The sequence below is a fragment of the Mustela lutreola genome, chromosome 1 (genome assembly GCF_030435805.1).
Source record: "Mustela lutreola isolate mMusLut2 chromosome 1, mMusLut2.pri, whole genome shotgun sequence".
In the NCBI taxonomy this organism is placed as follows: domain Eukaryota; kingdom Metazoa; phylum Chordata; class Mammalia; order Carnivora; family Mustelidae; genus Mustela; species Mustela lutreola.
In genome coordinates this window covers 181,021,486-181,046,757 of record NC_081290.1, presented here as the reverse complement: position 1 = coordinate 181,046,757, position 25,272 = coordinate 181,021,486, and the positions used below count along the sequence as shown (strand labels likewise).

At 44.3% G+C, this 25,272-nt stretch overlaps 1 protein-coding gene across 2 annotated transcripts in view; it reads left to right on the top strand.

The window, feature by feature from the left end:
- Positions 1-17,300: 17,300 nt before the first annotated feature.
- The window catches only part of EXPH5 (exophilin 5), a 68,803-nt gene continuing 60,831 nt past the window's right edge, over positions 17,301-25,272 (top strand). For both annotated transcript variants that reach the window (XM_059179729.1, XM_059179728.1), the window contains exon 1: positions 17,301-17,611. In XM_059179729.1, coding sequence (XP_059035712.1) covers positions 17,493-17,611 — 119 coding nt within the window. In that variant the 5' untranslated portion in view covers positions 17,301-17,492. The remainder of the gene's footprint in view (positions 17,612-25,272) is intronic.

The window sequence follows — 25,272 nt, the reverse complement described above, 5'->3', positions numbered from 1 at the left end:
GAAGGGAAGGGCAGGTGGTAGGGAGCAAGAAACAAAGACTTTTCTAGAGGAAGGGAAGCGGAGTCCAGCCTCAGGAGGGGCAGGACGTAGATAAGGACAGTGGAACAGGTGTGAAATCACCAGGCAGGGGATGAGTTCCCTCCAAGACCCGACCCGACCACTGGGAAACCAGCTGAGGGGAGTAGGTTTGGAGGGATAGCAGCGTCAGATCAAGATGGGGTTTGGGGGAAGGCAGTTTGAGGATGGACAGAGAAGGTAATGTCGATATCTCACAGTATGCTGGTCAGGGGAGGTTATATGCCGAAATCAATATTTCAGGAAAAATGAGTGTAGTTTCAGTTCCCAAAAAATGAACTAATAGGAGGTTGGGGGCGGGTATAGGGGCTCCTCAGGCATCCAGGAGGGCTTGCTCGGACCTTTGAAGGGACAGCCACGCAGGGTATGAGAGGGGAAGGGACAGACAGTCACTGCCTCTGATGGCCAATTGTTACACTTGTGTGTCTCTTCCCACTGTTTGGAAGGATCCTTCATCATGTATGTCCACTACACAGGGGTCATGGCAGGCACCTTTCTCTATTGAGATCCATTAGAGATGCTGAGTAGCTTTTCAAAGGACCCAGAATTAGCAATGAGGAGAGCGTATCTCAGAAGCCAGGACCTCTCTGGTACAGGATTTCTCAAACTCCCCACTACTAACATTTTTTACAGGATAATTCTTTGTGGGGAGCTGGCCTGTACCTGGTAGAGCTTTCAACATCATCTCCGGCCCCTACGGTAGATGCCAGCATCCCCCCACCTTTGACAATGAAAAGCATCTCCAGGCTTTGCCCAATGTCCCGAGGATACCAAAATCACCCTTGATTGAGAACCGCTGCCCTGATACATCACGTAGTTTAATTTTTACAGAAATAACATTTTCTTCGTTGCCCTGTCTAGGCAGATATTTTCCATTACCTTCTCTGTAAGCATCAGATTAGTGCAGATCAGACATGGAGTCTTTGCAGGAGGAGAAGAACCCAAGCAACCAAGTCACTGCTTTCATGTTCAATTCATTTTAGAAAGGACAGTAAGGGGGCTCCTGGGTCATTCAATCACTTGAGCATCCAACTCTTGATTTCAGCTCAGGTCTTGATCTCAGGGATGTGGGGTGGAGCTCAGGTTGGGTTCCAAGCTCAGCAGGGAGTCTGCCTGAGAGCCTTTCCCTTCGCCCTCCCCTCTTTCCTTAAAAAAAAAAAAAAAAAAAAAAAAAAAAGGACACCTGGGTGGCTAAGTTGGTTAAGTGTCTGCCTTCCGCTCAGACCATGATCCCAGGGTCCTGGGATCAAGCTGCATCTAGGATCTAGCTGCATACTTAGGATGACACAGGGCTGGATCCCAGGACCCCAGGATAGTCAGGCTCAGCAGGGAGCCTGCTTCTCCCTCTCCTGCTGCTGCTCCCCCTACTTAGGCTCTCTAATAACTCTCTCTCTCTCTCTCAAATAAATAAATAAAATCTAGAAAGAAGGAAAGGAAGGAAGAAAGAAAGAGAGAAAGAAGAAGAAAAAAGGAAGGAAGAAAGGCAGGCAGGCTATGATTCATGATCAGTGAAAGGTTTCCACCTTGAAGTGCCCTTTTAGGGTGTCCCACCATCACACCCAGGGTCCACCTGGCACTTTGGGGATGATGATTTCATACTCTTGTCTCAGAAATGTTTTCCCATCTCCTGAAACTGCATCCTAATCCTTGTGATTTTGCTCTTGGGAAAGCCCTTCTTGGCCACTGACCTTTTTTTTATTCCCATTCTCTTTGAAGTCAGTCCCTTTCAGCTTAGCTCCTGGCAATTTAGCCTTATTTCTCTAACTTCTTTACTCAATGGCTCATGAAATCCTTGTTAACTTTACCAAAATTTTCTTTTTTTTTTCAAGTTTTTATTTAAGATTCAAGTTTTGGATTCCATGTTGTTAACACATAGGATAGTATTAGTTTCATGGATTGAATTTAGGGATTCATCACTTCCATTGAACACCCAGTGCTCATCCCAGCAAGTGCCCTCTTTAATGCTCATCCCCCGTGTAACCCATCTCCCCCCCCCCCCCCGCCCCGGTCTACCTTCCCTCCAGCAACACTCAGTTTGTTCTCTGCAGCTAAGGGTTTGTCTTCTGGTTTGCCTCCCTCTCTTCCCCCGCCACCTCATGTTCATCTGTTTCATTTCTTAAATTCTGCTTGAGTGAAATCATACAGTATTTGTCTTACTCTGACAGACATATTTCCTACAGCAATAGTCCTTCTACCTCCATCCATGTCATTACAAATGACAAAATTTCATTATTTACCCAGATTTTCTCTCTCTTTTTTTTTTTTAAAAAAGATCTTATTTGAGAGAGAGAGAAAGAGAGAGTATGAGTGGAAGCAGAGAGGAGCAGAGGGAAAGGGAAGAAGCAGACTCCCCACTGAGCAGAGAGCCTGACACGGGGCTCAATCCAAGGACCGAACAGAAGGCAGGTGCTTAACTGACTGAGCCACCTAGGCACACTACCCAGATTTTCTATACGGTTACAGACTTTTGCTGAATGTGTCTTCCCCTTTTAATCAAAAACTCATTTTGTTCTCATGACCCAGATTTCGTCCTTGACCGCAGGCATTTCTTCTTCCCATGGAGCCAGTGGTCTCAGGACCCTCCAGTTCTGGCATTCTCTTTTGCCTCCACGTCCACCTCCAGACCATTTCTCAGGCTACCTTTGGCCATCCTCTTCTTTAAAAGTCATCTTCCGGACATCCCCTTTGCCATCCTGTCTTCTCATCTGTAAACCAGACACTTGCTTGTAGAAAAGGGACTGGAGTCCAGACCTCCTCATCGGGAAAATCTAAGCTTTAATTGTAATAATAATAGACATAAAATAAACACAAAAAATACGAAAAGACTGGTGAGAGTAATAAGGAAAGAATTCACTGAAAGGAAAATACGTTCTCTTTCATGAATAAAAATATTCAACCATTTCCCCCAATTACACAAAAATCACTACCTACCTCCAATTACTCTAAAATAGATCGATTGCCATCTGAACATCTTTTCTGTCCTGGACCACAAGATATATCAAGTGTGTATTTACTTACGGATACTAGCCTTGTTGTGCCTCCCCAGTATCCTTCCAGAGTCCCAGTCGTCTTTCCCTTCAGTCTCTGAAATCTGCACCTGCTACTCCTAGAAGCAGACTTTCTTTTCTTCTGGGTCAGTCTGTAAGGAAGTCTTGCTCCTGAGGGTTATTAGGCATACTTAGGAAGTGTTCTCTCCACTCGCAGGTGAAGGCATTTGTTCTAGCCTTCAGAGTCACGCAGAACAAACAGGCCATAAATCAGAACAGAGTGTCAGTGCCTTGTGAGCGGTCACAGCTGGACAAAATTTCAGCTTCACCGTTTGAGAGAACTGAGTCGATAATGACATCATGTTTGATACATTGAGTTTATATTTGGAACATTCCCTAGACTACTGGGGTGAAGATGGGAAGGATTATAGTTTAGTCAACATTGACAATCAAAAATATTTTATTGAGGTGAAATTTATGTAAGGAGACTTTAAGTATTTTAAAGGGAACAATTCAGTAGTGTCGAGTACACACGGTGTTGTTCAACTTCCACCTCTGTCTGATTCCAAAACATTTTCAGCACCCCAAAAGAAAACATGCCCATTAAAATATGGTTTTTAAACCAACCTGGGAAATGATATATGGTTGGTACAGTATTTGGATTAGGCAGTGCGTTTCTGTGTTCTTCTCTCATCCTACTGGGATCTCAAAGCCCACCTTCTATTAAAGACAGTTTTAAGGGCGCCTGGGTGGCTCAGTGGGTTAAGCTGCTGCCTTTGACTCAGGTCATGATCTCAGCGTCCTGGGATCAAGTCCCACATCGGGCTCTCTGCTCAGTAGGGAGCCTGCTTCCTCCTCTCTCTCTCTCTCTGCCTGCCTCTCTGCCTACTTGTGATCTCTGTCTGTCAAATAAATAAATAAAATCTTTAAAAAAAAAAAACTAAAACTGAAGAGGAGACCAAGGATGACAGTAAGTTCCATGAAAGAAAAGTCATCTCGCCCAGGTAATCTGCGCTTCTGGGAAACGGCTGGGTAATAAAGCTCTCTATAGAATACACTCTTCAAAAAAGAGGTGTAGGATGTGGGGGGAGATAACTGCCTAAAGTGACCGTGCTAGGTAGGAATTTGGAGGAAAAGAAAGGAAAGTACCTAGAATAGAACGGTAAAGAAGAATGCCTAGTACAATACATAATACAAATTTTGTTGAGTGAATGAATGAAGATAACCATCAGTGAATTAATGAAATAACCCAGAATGAACGTGTGGGCACGTGCATTAGAAATGGATACAGGATACAAGGAGTAGTAGTATTTAAGTGAGTGATTTGATAACCCAAGATGGGGAGCACATTAAATGATTACTGTGTTAGGGCAGTTAGAACAGCCTTTAAAAAAAAAATAGAAAAGAGATGTAAAGAACCCATCATTTCGTGTTCAAATATTTACACTACCAGCAAAAAGTCAAAGTTTCCATAGCTTTTGCTATTTATTGTTTTAAAAGATTTGAAATTACTCTGGGAACTCTTTATACAGGGGGAAATGCTGTTGAGAAAGAAAATACTGGTTGATTTCCAGTACTGAAGGTTTTTTAAAAGGCCCCAGAAGTAGAAGGGCATCTGTCATTATATAAATTGTCATTTATAAGCTTGAATCGTTCCCCGTGTGATCATAAATTTACATGACCATTTCTTAGTCAGTCTTGGGGATACTCTTCTAGTTAGCATTTCTTGGTATGTTAAGTACATTTTCTTTCCCATGATTATTGGTTGAAGTATGCCCTTCATTGTTTTAAATTGTCTATTTTAGTAAACTCCTTGACTAGAAGAATGTCTAATAAGATACGTGTCATCATGTGATTATTGGTATCATAGCATTAATTAAACACTGGCATATTTTCATCCACACAATAATTAGTTTAATAGGATTTAGCAAGACCTAGCAGACTCCATTTCAAGAGGGTATTGATTTCTGCTCAGTTGTACTTAAGTCAGACATTCTAACTCAAGGACAACAAGCAAATACAGCATAGTTTTACCTTCAGGAGGACTGTTTTGTTCATTGCAGGAAGTCACTCTATGGCAGACAATTCTATCCCGTCCACAGGCTTTGCCAGAGGATTTAGCATGTTTCTGAATCCAGAGCAGCGACTTCCTGTGTTCTTTCGATTGCTCATATGTAGAAGCTTAGAGATCATTATCTTGTGTGAAGTCCCTTCATAACATTGGACTTGTCATCCAACATGGTTCTTAATGATTGTCTTAGCATGTTTGGGCTGCTATAACAATAAAAATATACCATAGATTGAGTGGCCTAGAAACAGCAGAAATTTATTTCTCACAGTTCTGTAGGCTGGGTGGTCCAGGAGGATCAAGGCATCAGCAGATTCAGTGGTTGGTGAGGAAAACTTCCTAGTTTGAAGACAGCCATCTTCTCTCTGTGTCCTCGCAAGATGGATGGCCTAGGAAACTCCCTGGGTCCTCTTTCCCAGAGCACTAATCCCATTTGTAGGGCTCGACCCTTGTGGCCTAATCATCTCCCAAAGGCCCCATTTCCCAATACCAATACATTGAGGACTAGGTTTCAACACACAAATTTTGTGGGGCACAAACATTCAGTGTACAGCAACAATAAACTACTGACCATGCAAAATAGAAAATAGAACCCAGGAAAATAATCAGTTGCCATGGTAGAGGTAATGGTTAGAATCCTGAAATTTGGGTGGTTTAAGCACCATTAGAAGCATGCCCCACAAATGAGAACAAATGACTAGCAGAAGCAATGAAGAACCAAAAGTACTTAGAATACACCCAAATTAAGTTACAGAGGTTAAGTTAGGGAAGGCATGATTAGTTAGCTCTGCATAAAACCTTCCAATCAGACACTAGCTTGGTCCTGGAAAGGAATTTAGAAGCAAGAAATGAAATTATTAAATTCCATTTAATGAATTGCGTACCTAAATCACAATACAAGTTTTGAAGGATTGCAGTCTTGGTACTATGCTAGTCACATGAAACATAACCATTTTATCTAGTTTAAAACAGGGGTTTTTAAATTAATAAGCACAAATTCCAAATATATTAATAAACTCTTTAAATGCAGATATTTTTTTTAAATTGAGCTTTAAATTTTAATTCCAGTGTGGGTAGCATACAGTGTCATATTAGTTTCAGGTGCACAATATAGTGATTCAACAAATCTGTACATGACTCAGTGTTCATCATGATAAATGTACCCTAAATTCCCTTCACCTATTTCACCCATCCCTGATCCACAGCCTTCTGGTGACCCTCAGTTCGTTACCTATAGCCAAGAGTCTGTTTCTAAGTTTGTCTCTCTCTCTTGTTTTTTCCTTTGCTCATTTGCTTTATTTTTAAAATTCCACATGTGAGTGACATCACATGATATTTGGCTTTTGCTGACTTATTTCACTTAGTACAATACTCTCTAGCTCCATCCATGTTGTGTGAATGGCAAGATTTCATTCCTTTTTATGGCTGAGTAATATTGGAATATATATATATATATATACATATATATATATATCTTCCTTATCCACTCATCTATTGATGGACACTTGGACTGCTTCCATACTTTGGTTATTGTAAATAATGTTGCTATAAACACAAAGGTACTCATATCCCTTTGAATTAGTGCTTTTGTATTTGGAGGGTAAATACCCAGGAGTGCAGTTACTGGATCATAAGATAGGTCTATTTTTAACTTCTGGTGGAACCTCATACTGTTTTCCAGAGTGGCTGTAGCACTTTGCATTCCCACCAACAGTACATGAGGGTTCCCCTTTCTCCACACCCTCCCCAGCACGGGTTGTTTCTTGTGTTCTTTATTTCAGCCATTCTGACAGATACGAAGTGATATTTCATTGTGGTTTTGATTTGCATTTCCCTGATGATGAGTGACGTTGAACATCTTTTCATGTGTCTGATGGCCATCTGGATGCCTTCTTTGGAAAAATGTTTGTGTCTTCTGCCCATTTTTTAAGTGGACTATTCAGTTTTTGGATGTTGAGTGGTCGAAGTTCTTTATATATTTTGGATTCTAACCCTTTATTGGATATGTCATTTGTTAATAACTTCTCCCATTCAGTAGGTCGTTTTTTAATTTTACTGGTTGTATCCTTTGCTGTGCAGAAACTTTTATCTTGGTGTAGTCCCAATAATTTGTTTTTGTTTCTGTTTCCCTTGCCTCAGGAGACAGCTAGAAAGAAGTTGCTATGACCAGTGTCAGAGAAATTATTGCCTGTGTTCTCTTCTAGGACTTTTATAGTTTCAAATCTCCCATTTAGGTCCTTAATCCATTGAGTTTATTTTTATGTCTGGTGTAAGAAAGTGGTCCATTCTTTTGTTTGTCATGCTACAGTTTTCCCAACACCATTTGTTGAAGAGACTGTCTTTTTCCATTGGATATTCATTCCTCCTTTGTTGGAGATTAATTGACCGTATAATTGTGGGTTTATCTGTGGGTTTTCTATTCTGTTCCATAAAACGCACAGATTTTGAGAAAGTTTCCAGTTTAGTCTGAGTCACCATTTGATTAGATATGTGGTGTATTAATTAACCATAATGGTCTGCTTAATTAGAGGTTGCAAAGAGGCTGTTACATACCAGTGGATAGGGAAAGGAAAATGTAGTTTTCCATCTCACTCATTTCATTCTTTTTTTTAAAGATTTTATTTATTTATTTGACAGACAGAGACCATAAGCAGGCAGAGAGGCAGACAGAGAAAGAGGAAGGGAAGCAGGCTCCCTGCTGAGCAGAGAGCCCGATGTGGGGCTTGATCCCAGAACCCTGGGATCATGACCTGACCCGAAGTCAGAGGCTTTAACCCACTGAGCCACTCAGGTGCCCTCTTTTTTTTTTTTTTTTTTTTTTTTTTTTTAAGATTTTATATATTTACTTGGGAGAGAGGGAATACATGCAGAAGGCATATGAGAGGGAGAAGCAGTCTTCCTACTGAATGAGAAGTGCCATGCAGGGCTTGATCTCAAAACCCTGGCATCATGACCTGAGCCAAAGGCAGACCCTTGACACCTGAGCCAGAGGTGCCCCTCACTCATTTCATTCTGATGGACATTTCTTTGAAGCTTGGAAGGCTCCAAGATCAGTGTTCCGTATTAGAATTTTTCCTCAATCTTCCTATCCCGCTTTCCATGCAGGATAGCAGGAGACATAGAGGAAGGGACTTCTTTTCTCACCTCCTCTTTCCCATGTTCCCCGGATAGCAATCTCCTGGACCCAAAGAATAAAGTCAAGTTTGATGGATTAGTACTATGGAAGTAAACAAATAAAAGCCTTTGATTTTGAAGAAGTGAGTCACTGAGCGTTTTTAAAATCTACTAGAGGAGCGTCTAGGTGGTGTAGTTAGTTGGCCACCCAACTTTTGATTTTGGCTCAGGTTGTGGTCTCAGGGTCATGGGATCGAGCCCCACATCTGGCTCTCCACTCAGCACAGAGTCTGTTTGGGTTTCTCTCTCCCTCTCCCTTTGTCCCTTCCCCCTGCCCATTCCATTCTCTGTCTCTCTCTCAGGTAAATAAGTCTAAAATAAAATAAAATAAAACCTACTGGGAGATTGTTTCCCCCAAGGTTGGCAGGAGTTCTCAAACTGTCCGTCCCATCATCACTGTGAGTCTCTCACTTACCCTGCTTTCTTTGCTGGTGAGAAGAATCCCCAACAACAAATGAAAAAGATTTCTTTTCCAGATGTCCCTTGATGTGTACTTAGAAATTATTATTGGAAGGGCACCTTCTTCTGAAAGGCATGCTTCTTCTGTAGCGGAGGTAGGCAGAGTTGTTGTAAGAATTTCCAAAGAATGAATACTGTAAACTGCTCCAGTTGGTTACTGAGTATTACAAGAAACATCAACCATCTTTTTTCAGTAAAACAGATTAAAGTTCTCAAAGAATCTCCAAAATTACTTTTTGATCCCACTAGATTGTGAAAGCATCTTCTACAAAGGTCTTTTAGTAACAGTATTAAAAACCTTCATCAAAATGTTTGCTGTGACTACAATTGAGGAATCAATAAGTGTGTGTGTGAGTGTGTATACAGTTGTGATTATAATACTATCTTCACCCACACACACACACACACACATACATGGGCAAGAACTTTAGGATGACATTCAAACGTGAAAAAAATACCCCTTGAATTGGGATGACAGGATTATAAATATTTTTCTCTCACCAGGCTATGTTTATGATTTAAAACTATTTTAATCCTTATGTCTCAAATGATATGAGGTGAGTTCTGTCCACAAGTAAGATTTCCTCCAGCTTGGAAGCAGAGAGACAAGTGATAGTATCTGGAAATTTCTTCACATCCTGGAAGCTGGTCAAGTGTGAGGAGGAAATATCAGAATCCAACCAGCTACCTGGTTGGCTGGGGAGGACATTCTCTGTGCCTATCTCTGTCTCTGCCTCTCCTTGTCTCTGTCTCCCACATTATTGCATTAGAGCTATGTGCTAAGTGCTTTACATACATTATCACATTTAATTCCACAACCTTATGAGGTGGATACAATTATTACTCTCACTTCACGGATAAGGAAGTGGAACATAACCACCCACGGTCACACAGCTAGTAAATTGTGTAAACAGAGCTTGAACTAAGGACTCCTGACTCCCAGCCCATGGTCTTTGAAGAAGATCTAAAGTCCCTTACCTTGGCCTGACTTGCTTATATTATCAGGCCAACCTTCCTCCTCCACCCTACATTCCCATTTACCACCGTGTCCAGTGACATCAGCCCGGAGTTTCAGTCTCTCTCCCCGCTCAACCTCTTTGCACTTGGCCTCCTCTTGGAAAGCACTTCACCTGGCTCTTACCAAGGTTAGATTCATGACTCCCTTCAGATCTCCAATGACTCGTCAGCGTTCAGGGTGGCCCTCTTTTTTTTTTTTTTTTTTTTAAGATTTTATTTATTTATTTGACAGAGATCGCAAGTAGACAGAGAGGCAGGCAGAGAGAGGAAGGGAAGCAGGCTCGCAGCCGAGCAGAGAGCCCGAAGCGAGGCTCGATCCCAGGACCCTGGGATCATGACCTGAGCCAAAGGCAGAGGCTTTAACCCAGGAGCCACCCAGGTAGTCTTAAATTTCATCAGAGTTTTAATGAAATTAAAACTTCTTCTTTTGAATGTGTTAATATTAAAATCTTCTCACATTTCTGGATAAACTCTACTTAGTCATTTTAAATGCATTCTATCTTTGATATACTGGCATTTTCCTTGGGGTTTTTCCTGCATCTGTAGCCACAAAGGAAAGTATATTGTGTTTGGCGGTTTATGTGTTTATTTATTGATCTAGTTTTCTCAAGTGTGGCTGTCCGGGTAATAGTAGGTTCATATAATGCCTTGGGAAATGGTTTACCTCTTGAGTTTCGGAGTAAAGTCTAGGGTGTTTGTGCAAATCTCAGAGTCCCCTGTTTCCCTCATGCATCCTTCAGATAGAATAGGAACCCTGATAGCCCCCTGGGGCGGAGGATGTGGGGGAGGTAGGAAGCAGAATCGAATGTCTGGAACTGGGATGAATAGTAAGTGTGTACTGTTCTGTTGCTTGATTTGGTCAGATTTGGGGGGTTTTGTGATGCAGATTTTGAGAGCTAGACCTCGCATATATTGACTTCTGACATGGGAGAACACAAGGCCCTTATTCCCTTATCTTATATGATACTCTAAGTATCATATAAGAACCATACTTTACATTGTCACGTCAAGGTTCAGTGATTTGTTCAAACACTCCAGAAGCCTTTTTTTTTTTTTTAAAGCGGTTTTATTTATTGATTTGAGAGAGGGAGAGAGCACGGGGTGGGGGTGGAGGGTTGCCAGGAGAGAGGGAGAAGCAGACTCCCTCCTAAGCGGGGTGCCTGACTGGGGGTCCGATCGCAGGACTCCAGAATCATGACCTGAGCTGAAGGCAGACACTTAACCAACTGAGCCACCCAGGCGCCCCAACACTCCAGAAGTCTTTATGAACTTTGCATAATGTTTCTAGTATTCAAAGGATCATGATACTTCCTTATCCTAGGGAATCTATGCAACCAAGGAAAGGGACATTATAGAAGACCATTTAATATAACGCCATTCTTTGGATACATTTGGAAAAGGGGAGTATGTAAAGATGCAAATAAAAATATTAATAGTAAAACTAGTAGTAGGATTATAGATAATTGATACTTTCTTCTCTCTTTTCCATATTCTTACATTTTTCTATAACAAACAACCATTGCCTCATTCTTCTGTGAGAAGACTTTCTTGACTGGAGTAAGTTCCCAGCCTCTCTCCCTGATCCTTGCTTTCTCCTTAGGGTGGAGGAGGAGTAAGTCATCTGAACGGAGGGCAGTAAGTGTAGGAAACTTCTTGATCCATGCTTTTGGACTGGATGGAATTAATCCATCAGAAAGCTTGAAGCACTCAGTGGCATTCTTCAATCACTTTCCTATCACTAATTAGATCTACTCACCAGAGCCAAACCTCCCTCTGGTGCTCTTCCCTTCTGGGAAGGGGTAGTACTACTGAGTCCATTTCCCTGCCGAACCAAGTCATATTCTTCTGCTAACTTACCAGTAACGAAGCTGAGATTCAAAAAAAAAAAAAAACATTTTATTTACTTATTTATTTGAGACAGTGCGCATGTCTGTGCGCAAGTAGGAGGAGGGCCGAAGGAGAGGAAGAAAGAATCTCAAGTAGACGCTCCACTGAGTGCGGAGCCAGATGGGTGGCTCGATCTCATGACCCTGAGATCATGACTTGAGCTGAAATAAAGAGTCAGACACTCCACCAACTGAGCTACCCAGGCGCCCGCAAGCTGAGATATTTTGATTTCCATCTGTTTAACTCTTGCTTTTATTTTTCAGCTTTGCCCAAACTTTTATAAAATCATGCTTCTGAAGTCAGCAAAAAATGTTAGTTTTAAAATTGTAAGCTGCTCTGTGTGCAAAGAATATTACTCATAGCTACTATTTACTGAACACTGACCTTGTTAACTGATGTGCATCAACTCCGTGAATTTCTATAATAATCTTACAAAGTGGGTTCTATTGCCATTCTTCCTTTTGTAGAAAAACAAAAACAAACAAAACTAACTTTCAGAGTTGGAGCTGTTGTTCTCTCTGGATCTTTATTCTGCTTGGATAGATTCAGAACTGATGCCTCAAGGGGAAACAAAAAAAAAAAAAGCTTTCTACCTGGATTTGCAAAGCTATTCATTGAACAATTAGAACAGTGAGAACGCAAAGGAACATCTGTGAGCACTCCCTTCTCAGAGTTTCACGTCTCATGTTTACTAACAAAGACCTGTTACCAACGCCTGACATTCTAAAGGACTTGTATTTGCTTGTTTAACTGGGAGCTAGCTCCTAGACTCACCCCGTAGTCCGCTGGGGGTAGGGCAGAAACCTCCAGAAAACAATCCCCAGTCTACCGAGATGATTTTCAATGGTCTGCTGGAGTGTAGGTGACTTTAGGTGACAACAATTCAGACATTTGGTCAAGTATACGATAGATCAGAGGTTCTCTTGGCTGCATCAACTGTTTGGGAAGAAAAAAGCTAAGCCCTCTGCTTAGACTGGAGAACACAGGAGATTTCTAAAGATTATCTCTCCCTATCCAGCTGTTGCTATTAAAAAACAAATTGATGAGTATCTCTCCAGTTGAAAGGCGGGGCGAGAGGTTGCCAGGGTTACCAAATACTGAGCTTGGAAAAGGCTGCTCGGGGCTGACAGAATGAGCCCAGGAAACAACCCTTTGAAAATTATTCTGACTTTAAAGGCACTAAGTTTACAGTCCACAGATCCTGGGCGACCCCTAACGCCTTGCAAATGTCTCAGTATAGAACTGCAGTGTAGAAAATTCTTCAATCCCATGCCCCATTGGGCTCCGAGAAGCACGCCTCGGTGCTGATGTCCGATGTGGCCATTCAAGGTTCTGAACTCAGCCTCTACTCTCCATCCACCCCCTGCTCCATCCGTCCTATCTGGCTGCAGGATTGTGGCAATCACGTCTGAGCAGAAGACTTCCGCACCTACTTCTCCATCCCTATTTCAAGAATTCCCAGTCCCCAATTTCTCACTTTTGCTGAGTATCCCCATGTACAAAAATTGCAGGTTACCTCAGATTCTTTTTTTTTTTTCTAAAGATTTTATTTATTTATCTGACAGAGAGAGAGAGGGAAAGCACAGCAGGAGAGGGAGAGGGAGAAGCAGGCTCCCTGCTGAGCAGAGAGCCCGATGCGGGGCTCGATCCCAGGACCCTGGGATCATGACCTGAGCTGAAGGCAGACGCTTAACCCACTGAGCCACCCAGGTGCCCCTCTCAAACTCTTTATGTACAAAACTGAACTCCTGATAATTTTACAAACCTTATGCTTCACTTATCATCAGAGACTTCTCTCCTTCCAGACTCTTCTCTTAAATCTTGCATCATCTTTCCAGCTCCTTCTTTCTTAACCCTCAGATCTGATGAGTTTCCAAGTCCAGCCAATGTCTTTGGCTTTTTTTTTTTTTTAAGATTTTATTTTAGGGTGCCTGGGCGGCTCAGTGGGTTAAGCCGCTGCCTTCGGCTCAGGTCATGATCTCAGGGTCCTGGGATCGAGTCCCGCATCGGGCTCTCTGCTCAGCAGGGAGCCTGCTTCCTCCTCTCTCTCTCTGCCTGCCTCTCTGCCTACTTGTGATCTCTCTCTGTCAAATAAATAAAATTAAAAAAAAAAAAGATTTTATTTTAATTAAGAGCCACATGAGGCTCAAACAACCCTGAGATCAAGAGTCACGTGCTTTCCTGACTGAACCAGTCAGGTTCTCATCCCCACTCCAAGTCTTTGGAGTCTAATCTTCTCGTATGCCCAAGCCCACCGCTTTGGTTTAGGGTCGCTTCCCCAGTCTCCTGCCTCAGCGTTCCAGGACCGGGGACCTTGTCACCATCTTGCCTCTACTCTTCCTCATCTGCTGCTGAATGCTGTCCCCAGCATTCAGTTTCAAAGAAAACCACTGTCATCCTCAAAACCTCTCTTGACTTCTCATGGCCTACACAATGCAGCCCAGATTCCTGAGCAAGGCGTTCATAGTCAAGTCACAGCCTTACCTACTCTCTACATAAGTCCTATGCACTAGCCCAGTGTTTTTCAACTCCTTCTTCATTATGGTAGTCCCAATATCACCCTGATATAGGATGCCCACTCTAGCCAAAACAGCTGATATGCCAATCCCTGGACAATCTCGTATATTTTCCAGCTCCCCAAATTGTGCTCACTTTGGCCATTCGTTGGAGGAGTTGAGGGATTATGAACAGATTCCTGGAGTATACTTTTTTTTTTTTTAAGATTTTATTTATCTATTTGACAGAGATCACAAGTAGGCAGAGAGGCAGGCACAGAGAGAGAGAGAGGAGGAAGCAGGCTTCCTGCTAAGTAGAGAGCCCGATGCGGGGCTCAATCCCAGGACCCTGAGATCATGACCTGACCTGAAGGCAGAAGCTTTAACCTACTGAGCTACCCAGGAACACCCCACCCCCTCCTTGGAGTATACTTCTGCTCTTCAGTGCACTGTGTTCCTGGCCTAGATGAGACACACATCTCTTCCCACTGTCTCTCATGTCTTCCTGTTGAAATCTGGGTCTTCCTGTTACAACCCAAATACCATGTCCTTTTCCTGATCCACTCAGCTGGAGCAAACTTCTTTCTGTCCTCTACTAGACTTGTCTTGATACATTTATTATGTTCGTCTTTGTCATGTAGTCCTTTTACTATCTGTGTCATCTCCCCCACTGTATTATAAACTTCCCAAAGACAAGGAGAATTTTTTCTCAGTGTACAGTGCCCTCGAAAGGAGGCACCAGTACGTGGAAGTTGACATCAATTCACTGATACACACCAGGAACAGGATAAAAGCCTACCAGTGCCCACATGAAGAAGTCCCACATGTATGTGGAAGAAATGAACACATTACCGAGTAGAAAAAATGGAGATCATATATAAGCCACACTCCTAATCCACCAGCATTTACACAGACTATTTTAGAAGAAGTTCTGTGTGCCGTACAGCTAGTGAACCCAGCTAGTTCCTGCTTCAGAGAAGTAACAAACAGCCACCCACGGAAAGTTACTATTTGAATGGGGACCTGCCCAGACATGTCTTAAGTAACAATGATCAAAGTGAGGAGAGGACCCAGAAGCCAAGACGTAAATAGTCATTTTTGACATTGTGCTTTTGTTAAAGATACAAAATCTTCATTGGGTCTATTTGCCATGAAAAGTGACAATACCTGTGGAAGCACACTCTAAATGTTAGCGGTGCTCACCACGGTGTAAGGAACAACCAAAAGGCAGGCTTTGGAGCAGGCAAATTGATCTGACAAAGTTACTTTTGTGCCAAAAGTTAAGACGAAAGAAACACATTTTCTGCCAAAGGCTTGATGCTGAAAGAGCAATCAACGGTCTCCAGTCTATAGTGTCCGTACTTTCTAAGTTCTTTCCAGTTTATCTCTTAACTCAGGTGAAAGACCCTGAGAGCAAAGCCTCCCCTGGTGGGGCCTGAACTACCCTCTAGAGTAGGGACGACTGCCCTGAGCAAGCAGGACCCCACATGACTGACTGACTGACCCCCAGACCGTGACCCACCTGACCTTGATGGCCCACCTGCATGTCCCCACTGATCCTTCTTCCACAGTTTTCTTATCTAAACCCACAAGTATTTTCAGTACTTTGGAGGCAGCCTTTGAGATGCTAGTGCACTGTCTTCCCAGTGTTGGCCTCACCAGAATAAGTCCCTTTTTGTTTCACCGCCACTCACTTCTCTGCCTTTGGAATGTGTTAGTGGCCAGTGGCCAAATATGGTCTGTCTGGGACCTCTGGAGCCAGGCACTCCTGCACCCCTGTGCTCTGACGACAACACTTTCTAAAAAGTATATACATACGAATACATTTAGAAACTTCCATCTTGAAGTTGAGAGGCAACGTGCGGGGCTTGGGGGGTAGGAAAGGGAATAAATGAAACAAGATGGGATCAGGAAAGAGATAAATCATAAGAGACTCTTAATCTCACAAAACACTCTGAGAGGTGGGGGTGGGGTGGGGGGGAGTGGGGGTTAGGGAGAGGGTTATGGACATTCGGGAAGGTATGTGCTATGGTGAGTGCTGTGAAGTGTGCAAACCTGGCGAATCACAGATCTGTACCCTTGGGGCTAACAATACATTATATATTAATTTAAAAAAATTATTTTGTAAAATGGAGATTAAAAAAAAAAGAAAACTTCCATCCTGTCTCTGAAAAATACTTCCTAGGAAAGCTATTTCTATGGTTTCAAAGGATTACATTTTCTTTAGTCAGAGGATTAGGTGTGTGAAAGTGGCACTTGAGTGACATTTCTGAAATTATTAAGAAGATTATCAAATCTTAGGGAAAACTACAAACAGGTGATTTTCATCATCCCTTGCCGCGGGGCTGTCTCCTCCTAAGATACCATAAACCATCTTGTGGTTTTTATTTTTTATTTTTTTTAAATATTTTATTTATTTGTCAGAGAGAGGGAGAGAGAGTAAGCACAGGCAGACAGAATGGCAGGCAGAGGCAGAGGGAGAAGCAGGCTCCCTGCCGAGCAAGGAGCCCGATGTGGGACTCGATCCCAGGACGCTGGGATCATGACCTGAGCCGAAGGCAGCTGCTTAACCAACTGAGCCACCCAGGAGTCCCCATCTTGTGGTTTTTAAAAGTTTTGGTTTGGTTTAGTTTCCCCCTCCTAAAGCTCCATAGTGACTTCTGCAGGAGGATGAGTTGGGGATGTCTGCGGGGTGGGAGGCTTGGCGAAGACCTCATTTCCAGGGATGCACTCGATTTAGCCCCTGGTCCCGGTTCAGATCAGTCTCGTGTCCATATGGTTCAGCCCTTCTGGGTATTTCAAATGGGACTCTCGTACCAGATCTGAAGGTCCCACTGCAACTTTACTGAAAAGGAGGATTAGTCGTGGATCTCATTCCTTTTCACTCCTTCTTAGTCCAGCTGGAGTTCTGAGAGCAATCACCGCCGGCCAAAGCAAACACTGCGTTGGCGCCAACCCTTAAACTCGGGCCTCATTTCCGTGCCCAAAGAGGCAGGATTGTTACTTTAACGAGTGTGATAGGCGGTGGACCGGCAGGGGGAGGAGAGCCGCCCAAGGGCCCTCCCTTTGGAATGGGATTGGTTCCCTCTGCCGGCGCCGCCGATCGCTCTGCGTCTCGGTTGGAGAGGCTGACACAACCCTGTCATTAAGGTGTTGTCGAAATGAGAGCCCCGTAGGTGTGGGCCGTTCCCGAAGTTTGTGGTTGTAGATTTTCAAAGGGGCGGGCTTCTTACTGGCTCCGGGACCAAGTTCCTGAAACTGGTCTCTGCCTTGAAAAATGTCTTCGTAACAAGAGGCGCCAAGGAGCTTCATTCACACACGGTAGAGAACATGACGGAAGCTCCTCAGGGGTTTGATTTCAGCTTCTTAAATGACGAGGAGGCCAGGAAGATCCTCCAGGTGCTGGAAAGAAATGAGGAGCTCCAGAGGGCAGAGAAGGACAGGATCAGGTAGAGAACGAGTTCCTTTGTCTTCTGCAGGGGCCCGGCGCGCGCGAGGCCCCCCTACCCGAACCCCTGGAACACGCGGGGCTCCCCTACCCGAACCCCTGGAGCGCGCGGGGCTCCCCTACCCGGCCCCGAGGCGCGCGCGGAGCAGGGCGCGGAGCCCTCGCGGCGCACCTGTCGCGGCCCCGGGACGCGCAGCATCCGCGGGGGAAAGCTGGACTCGGCGGCTCTCTGACGGGAGATAGGGAGCCCGGCTGTGCTCTGCCCACGCGCGGCATCCCCGACCCGCCAGTCTGCGGGGCGCTGCGCAGCGACCCTGCCCTCGCCGTGCTGGCAGGTTTTCCGGAGCGTTTCTCCCGGAATGGGTCCCGCGGAGCTGAGGCGCCCCGGGCTGGACACGCACGTGGGCGGTGGTCGGCCGTTGGGTCCCGACTGTCCGGGCAGCCGACGACGCCGTGCCGCGCGCTCAGGTGCCCCCGGGCGGTCGCGGAGGCCGGGTGGGCGGGTGAAATGGGGCGGAACCCTGGCCCGAGCGCAACACGTGCTTCTTTGCCCTGGTCCTCCCCGCGGTCCGCCCTCGCCCCGCACACTCGTCCGCGACCCCAGAACAGCCTGTCTCCACCCCGCGCCCACCGTCCGCGGCGCCTGGGCGAGGCGGCGTCTCCCTGGCGGCGAAGGGCTCCCACCCTGAAGGCCCCGTTCCAGGAACTGGCCGTGCTGCGGGGCGAGCCGGCCTCGCACTGGGGCGCGCGGAGCGGCTGGAATGGGCGGGTCTCCTTGCGCGTGGCGCTCCCGTGGAGAAGTTGCTGCGACATTTTACCCTTGATCTTGCCATACGGTGTTACGGATGGGGGTTAGATACCTGAGAACGATATCGACCGGTAATTGCCTGGGATGTAAATTAACCAGTTTTTCTGGTGGGACAGTGTGGTCCTGGAGTGAACAGAAGGACTTGCTCGCCAGTTCTAGAACAGACCTCCTCAAGGCTTTCTCCAGGTGCCTGTGGTAGGCGTTTCTGGGCATCCCTCTCAGACCAAAAATACATCCTTGACTCGAATTTAGAAAGCCGTTTTGTTTGCGAGCAGTTTCTTGGTGATGTCGCTTCTAGGTTTCCACCTCTTTCCAAAGATTGCACTGGCGATCCTCCCCCCACCACCACCACCAAAAAAAAAAAAAAAAAAAAAAAAAAAAAAAAAACCCTCCAAAGATACTCTTCATGTAGGAAAACCCTCGTTGGTCTTTGTAGAAGCAGTTAGAATACACTGGGCTCAAAGCCCGGTCTTCACTCCTCTCAGCCGATACAGCTCCTGTGGGGAGTAACGAGTATTGGAAGGGGTGAGGATGTGTATTTCATGCCATCATACTCTGCTTTTAGAAAAATAGGCTCCACCGTTTCCTCACTGGGTGGGCACATTGTGTTCACACCCACACGCATCCACGTGTGTAGACCCACACAGATGCACGTGCCCTACACACAGACACACCCAGCCTCGGGAAGGAGAACTTTAGAATTGTATGCAGTTTGTTTTCAACCCATTTCCCAAAAAGACTAAGGAACTGGTGGCTCTCGGTGTGTGTCCTTGGAGGTGTTTTTGTTTCTCTAGAGAGGACGGGGCTTCATACGTGATCCAGTATGTATTCTTGGGGAAACTGAGGGGAGAATTAGGAAATGACAGGGGGAAGCTTCCACTTAGGATGTTACTATCAACGTGCTCCTCATGAACTGTGGTCTTAGAAATAGTGAGATTATTTGGTTTCATTTTCATTCAAGGGAATTTTGATTTTTTTGTATCTGGACTGCTGTTTGCTCTGTTGTGTTTCTCCAATAGCAGCTCATGGTGCCCAGGACAGCTGCCCTTAGGGGGACCTGGAACTACACACAGGGGGCAAAGCCATTGGGTTGGCCCTCAGGAGGAAGGTTGAAACACTCTTTCTGATAGCGTGGCACTGATATCATAACTGGGACATGCACAGAAGAAGGCATAATGCTAAGACAAAATCAATACTGCTAACGATTAAATTGTTACAAATAATTACCCCCAATAATTTCAAAAATGTCACCATTAATATATAAAACTAATTGAAGGACAGCAGACACTTGGACCAAATGCTAAAGACAGTTATTTCTAGTACTTTCTTTCCTCCTGGTTGATTCCCGAATCCCACAGTCAGACACCCATCACTGGATAGCCCTCTCCTGGGCTTTGTTCTGCTTAAGTACTAGCTCACGTGCACGGGTTTCAGTAGCAGATGCGGGCATGTGAAAAAGGCCTGAGATAACATGTCAACTTGGCTGCCTCTGCTCATTTTCTTGATATGTATGATCATATTTTCCAAGTCAAAAGTCAGAACACATGACTTCTCATACAAGATTATTACTTAGGATGCTGTACCACAGACCCATGTGAGAGACTGGGAGGGCTTTGTGCTCTGCAGATTTTCCCCATTATCCAAAAATAAAGCATTTCCTTAGAAAGCGTCACAAGCCCACACAGCATAAAGGAAAGAAGTGATTACCAAGAGTTCATATGGAAAAATTTTTGAGCATTCCCAGACACCAAAAATAACGTCTTTTAGGCTTATTGAAACCATAGGATGCATCTTTGATAAAGGATGCACGAAATAAACAGAGATAAGGCACAGATGTTCGTTCACACAGTTCAGAACTGCCGCAGCTTGGGGGCGCCTGAGCGGTTCAGTGGCTGGAGCCTCTGACTCCGGATTGATTTCAGCTCTAGTCCTGATCTCAGGTGGTCATATCGAGCCCCTTGTAGGGCTCCATGCTCAGCATGGAGTCTGGTTGAAATTCTCTCTCTCCCTCTTCCCCTTCCCACTCTTGATAAATAAAATCGTTTTTAAAAAGTTAAAAAAAAATAAATAAACCACTTTAAAAAAAAGGCCTTGCAGCTTTGGTGCTGAGATGCTGAGTGTGACTCCTTCGAGAAGGAGCTGGGCAGTATGCTATTCTGGCTGCTTGGGCTGTGGGCTGCCTCCCTCCCAAACATAGGCTAGACTCTAGTTTGTCTTTTTACCTTTCTCCATAAAACTAAAAATGCTCTTCGGATTCCATTTGGCCAAAACAGGGACTGTTTTTTCCCTGTTTTGTGTAGGTCTTTCCTTAAAGTAAAGTGGTCTAACACAAACTTTGGAAAATGGGGTGGACAGAGAGGGTACTTGCAATGAGAAACAATAGCCAGATAACTTGGCTAGGACATTAAGGGACCAAACGGAGAAGTTTGGAAACTTTGCTAGTTGGGGGACAACTGAGGAGTTTAATTATGTCTATGATAGGCTTGAAGTGTCTACAAGACAACTAAGAATGATCCTTTAGTTAGAAACCTGGAACCACAGTGTCCTGCGGGGCTGGAGATGCCTAGAGATTGATGTGGGAGTAGTTAGTTGAGTTCCCCATGCAAGACCTAACAGCCCCACCCGTAGAAATGCTCCTCAACGCACAGATCTAGCCCTGGTCTTCCTGCATCGGTACCAGCCCTCTCTGGAAAGTATTTGCATTAAATATTATGTTCCTGATACATAAAGAGTTTATTCAAATATTGAAGGAAAACACCAAGATTCAAACTGATAAACAGGCACAAGGTAGAAATAAGGTGTTCATGCTAGACGATATCCCAACAGGAAACAAGACGTGATGAGAAAATGGCCACCTTCGCAGTAATAAAGAAGTGAAAATTGAGGTATTTAAAAATAACAAAATAAAAACTGCTGGTGAGGCTGGCCGTGAAGTGGATAGATTCATCGTGCTGTTGGTGGTGTGTGGTTCTTTTGGTGAACAATATGGCGCTGCTTATGAACATATGCCTTACCCTTGACCCAGTCCCCGATTCTTGGATATTTCTCCTCAGTAGGAGTCTGAGGTACCAGCATTTATCAAGTGCTGCCTTCTTATGTAATAATAGTAATTACTGTGATAATGACAGCTAACTTTTATCGATCCCCTACTGTGTACTCGGCACTGTACTAAACACATCATATGTATTTAATTAATTGTCCCAAGAACCTCATTACATACATATTTGAATTTCCATTTCACAGAGAGGGAAACGGCTTAACAGAAGTTGAGTATCTTGTCCCAGTTAAGCAGGAGAGCCAGAATTTAAATCCCGATCTATCTCAGAATGATTTTACCCATTAGCATTAAGTAATCCTCACCACTGTCACTTGGGATAAGTAGCACTGATGGGTTTGTATGGAAGGGAAACCCAAGTGTCTTGAGGTGAAGGAACTTGCCCAAGGTCACATAGATCCTAACCGACAGAGCTAGAATTTGAACCCAAGTCTATCTGGCTCTAAAATATATATTCTTTCCACTATACTGTATACTGTATATTTTTTCCCCTGAGGAAAAAAAAGAATGTATACCCATAGATATTCATTGCAGTATTACAAAATAGCAAAATAGTGGGAAAATAATAGCAAAATAGTGCCAAGTTTCAAATCTAAATATCTGATTAAAGCGCAGCCATTTATAATGGACCGTTATGGAGATAATTGTATCGTACCCAGTATTTTATTCAAATTTTACATTTTCTGGCTACCTTGTTGTCAAGGCTGTAGAGACACCTCAAGCTTATCACAAATACAACTGTGGGGAAAATGATGCGTGGGAGGCATTGTTCTGTGAAAAAGCAGAACACAAAATACCACATGTGTGTTACTGCTGTGTCTTAAAAATAGGCAAAATAGGCAACAACAACAACAGAAAAAAGGGCAAAAATTGATGCTTCTCCTTTTGGTGACACAGCTAGGACACAGCTAGGGCCTGTGTCCTGACACAGCTCCTGGCACATGGTGAACAGGCCGTGGAGGTTTGCTGGGCAGTCAGAGCTTGCTTCTTGTCTCCCCGGGAGCCTAACACTGCCAGGATGGGGAAGGGACCCGTGGTCAGCTGGCCAGGAATGCTGGGCACCTCCCAAGCTCCCAAGATTCTAGGAAGGCAGATGAGGGCAAGGATAGTGGATTTCCTGGCCTCGCAACAGAGACACCATGGACAGGCAAGGTTCCTGCCTGTAATAGGCCTCTGGAGAAAACCTGATGGGGGCCTTCATGACCTGCACAGGCCAGACTCAGAGGCTTTTGCAGTCCTAGCTTCTCACCTCACTTCTCATTCTGAGTGTGCTTCCCCCCGACCCTCTGCCCAGCCTGATGGGATTCCTCCCTCCTCTGAACCCTGTTAAGACCCAACAGTCTCTGTTACATTGATCCGGTTCTGTCCTGTGAGTCTGGAATCTGTCCTACAGAAATACTTTGAAAGCCAGTTCAAGAGGGGGAAATTAACCGCTGAAATTCCAATCTGACAGTTCCTCTTCTTGTAGAAAGGGTTTTTCCTGGGGCTATTGACTTGGGAATGATTTCTGAGACCTGGCACAGGCTGTGGTTCTAGCCTCAGTGAGAAAAGAAGGGCGGAGAGTTTGAATCACAGTTTAGTGGCAGGTGGAAATTTGCCCCATACTTCTCTCACACCTTGTAGAAAATTGTGTGTGTGTGTGTGTGTGTATGTACATGTATATACACAAATACACATAGTATAATGTATATCTATACATATTTGTATATATACATACATGTTTAATATATAAAATCTGAAAAGCATCTTACTTTGTCACAAATCTTTGAAAAACACAACTCCCTACTTGTCACCCCCACAGCATCCCCCAAGCCCACCCACTCCGGTCTCATAAACGTAACTGAAATAGAAAGTACCAAGAGATTATATCAAGCACTCATCTCACAGAAGAGATACCAATAAATCAAAAATAGTTATTTTTCCTGTTGCAGAAAACTTACAAAGTATAAGGTATCACAGTGCCTGATGTCATCAGGCGGTGAAATGGCGCGTCTAAGTTTAGACTGAGTCCAATGGCAAGGCTGCAGCCCAGGAAGATTTTCCAGAACTTAGTAGCTGTGGCTTATTCCAGGGGGAATGTGTATTTCCAAATCGTGGCGTGTTGGCAGCCATGGACGCTGAACAACCCGGAGAGGTTAAAAGCCAGATACACACTCTCCTGCCCTAGGCTTTCTGCTTGTCCTCTACTCGACCAGCCTGTGACACCGGCCTCTGGCTCACAGAGAGACTTTCAGGAAACAATCAGGCTCCTAGTTATGGGATACCTACCATGTGCCAGACCCTGGGTTGGCTCAGTAGAAAATAAAACCCAGACTCTGCCTCCGATGGGGTGGGTCTATGAACATTCTTGGTTGATGGTAAGAGGAAGTATTCATTTAACTGTAGCTTGCCCTCCAGCAGCCCCATGTAGCCTCAGGAAAGGGACCACGGGAACCATCCAGAATTTATAGGTCTGCCATGTAGGCTTGTGTGTTCTCATGGATCTGTCATGTCTGCAGCTTCCAGGAACAGCAGTTTAGTTCATTCCTGTAACCCTTTAACCCTCGGGGAGATCTTTCTCTCACACGTCCCCATCCATCTAGTGATGGCCGTGGATTGGTCTCTCATGGCAGTACTTATGGAACTACCATCATATTATAGTCTCATACCCCAAGGTTTGGGGGGCAGTGTCCTTTGGAGGCTGTGTGACATTAGAAGTCCTGTAGCTTTCCAAGTTTTTCCTATCTTTGTGTTTTTAGTCTCATAATCGATAGAACAGGCACTTCAGTCTTTTAAAAGCAAATGGTAACCACAGTAGTGATAGCTAATGCTTGCTTAGCCTTCGCTCTGTGCCAAACTCTACCAATGCGTTTGCTCATTTAATTCCCACAACAGCCTGAGGGAAGGGATATTTTTTTATCTCCTTTCTGCTGAGGGAATTCAGGGAGGATAAGGAACCTGATGGAGATACTGCTGCAGGAAGTGTTGGATTTGTGGACTCCACCCGCATTAATTACTACGCAACCCTGCCTCCAACCACAGAGCCCCAAGAGGGTGACGTGATTAGCCACACACTGCCCACCCAGCCTGTAATGGCACTGAGATGTTTCCACGTTAAAACTCTTTTTTCCACTGAGCATGACATGAGAGCACATATAATGCTAGGCTGCCCTGTGTCTGACCAAAAGTTATTATCAAGGAACAGGGCATAAGGGATGCTAGGGTATCCCTCGTGGGATCAGCCGTATATAGGAAACATCACAGGCAACCAGTTATGCTTTAGGAAGCTCGTGTGCGTTCTGTGAGGATGTGCTCCAAACCGTTAATGGCGGCTGTCTCTTGAGCATGATATTTAAAGGGACTCTAACCCTTTTACGATTATTTTATTTCTTATAATTGTCATAGGTTAACTAAAAAATGGTGGCCGTTTCTTTGGATCATAAGGAAATACAAAATGTTTGGCTATGTTTTTTAACTTCATAAGTACATCTTTTGAAACGATTTTTTTTTTTTAAGATTTTATTTATTCGACAGACAGAGATCACGAGTAGGCAGAGAGGCAGGCAGAGAGAGGAGGAAGCAGACTCCCTGTTGAGCAGAGAGTCCGATGTGGGGCTCGATTCCAGGAATCTGGGATCATGACCCGAGCTGAAGCCAGAGGCTTTAACCCACTGAGCCACCCAGGTGCCCCTGAAATGATTTGTTTAAAAAAAAAAAAAAAGAATACCTGGATGTTTTTCCACCCTTTTCTTTCTAATGTTTCATACATATTGTAATGTTAATGTATTCTTGGTAAATTGCCTTCTGTAGGTCAGTCTTG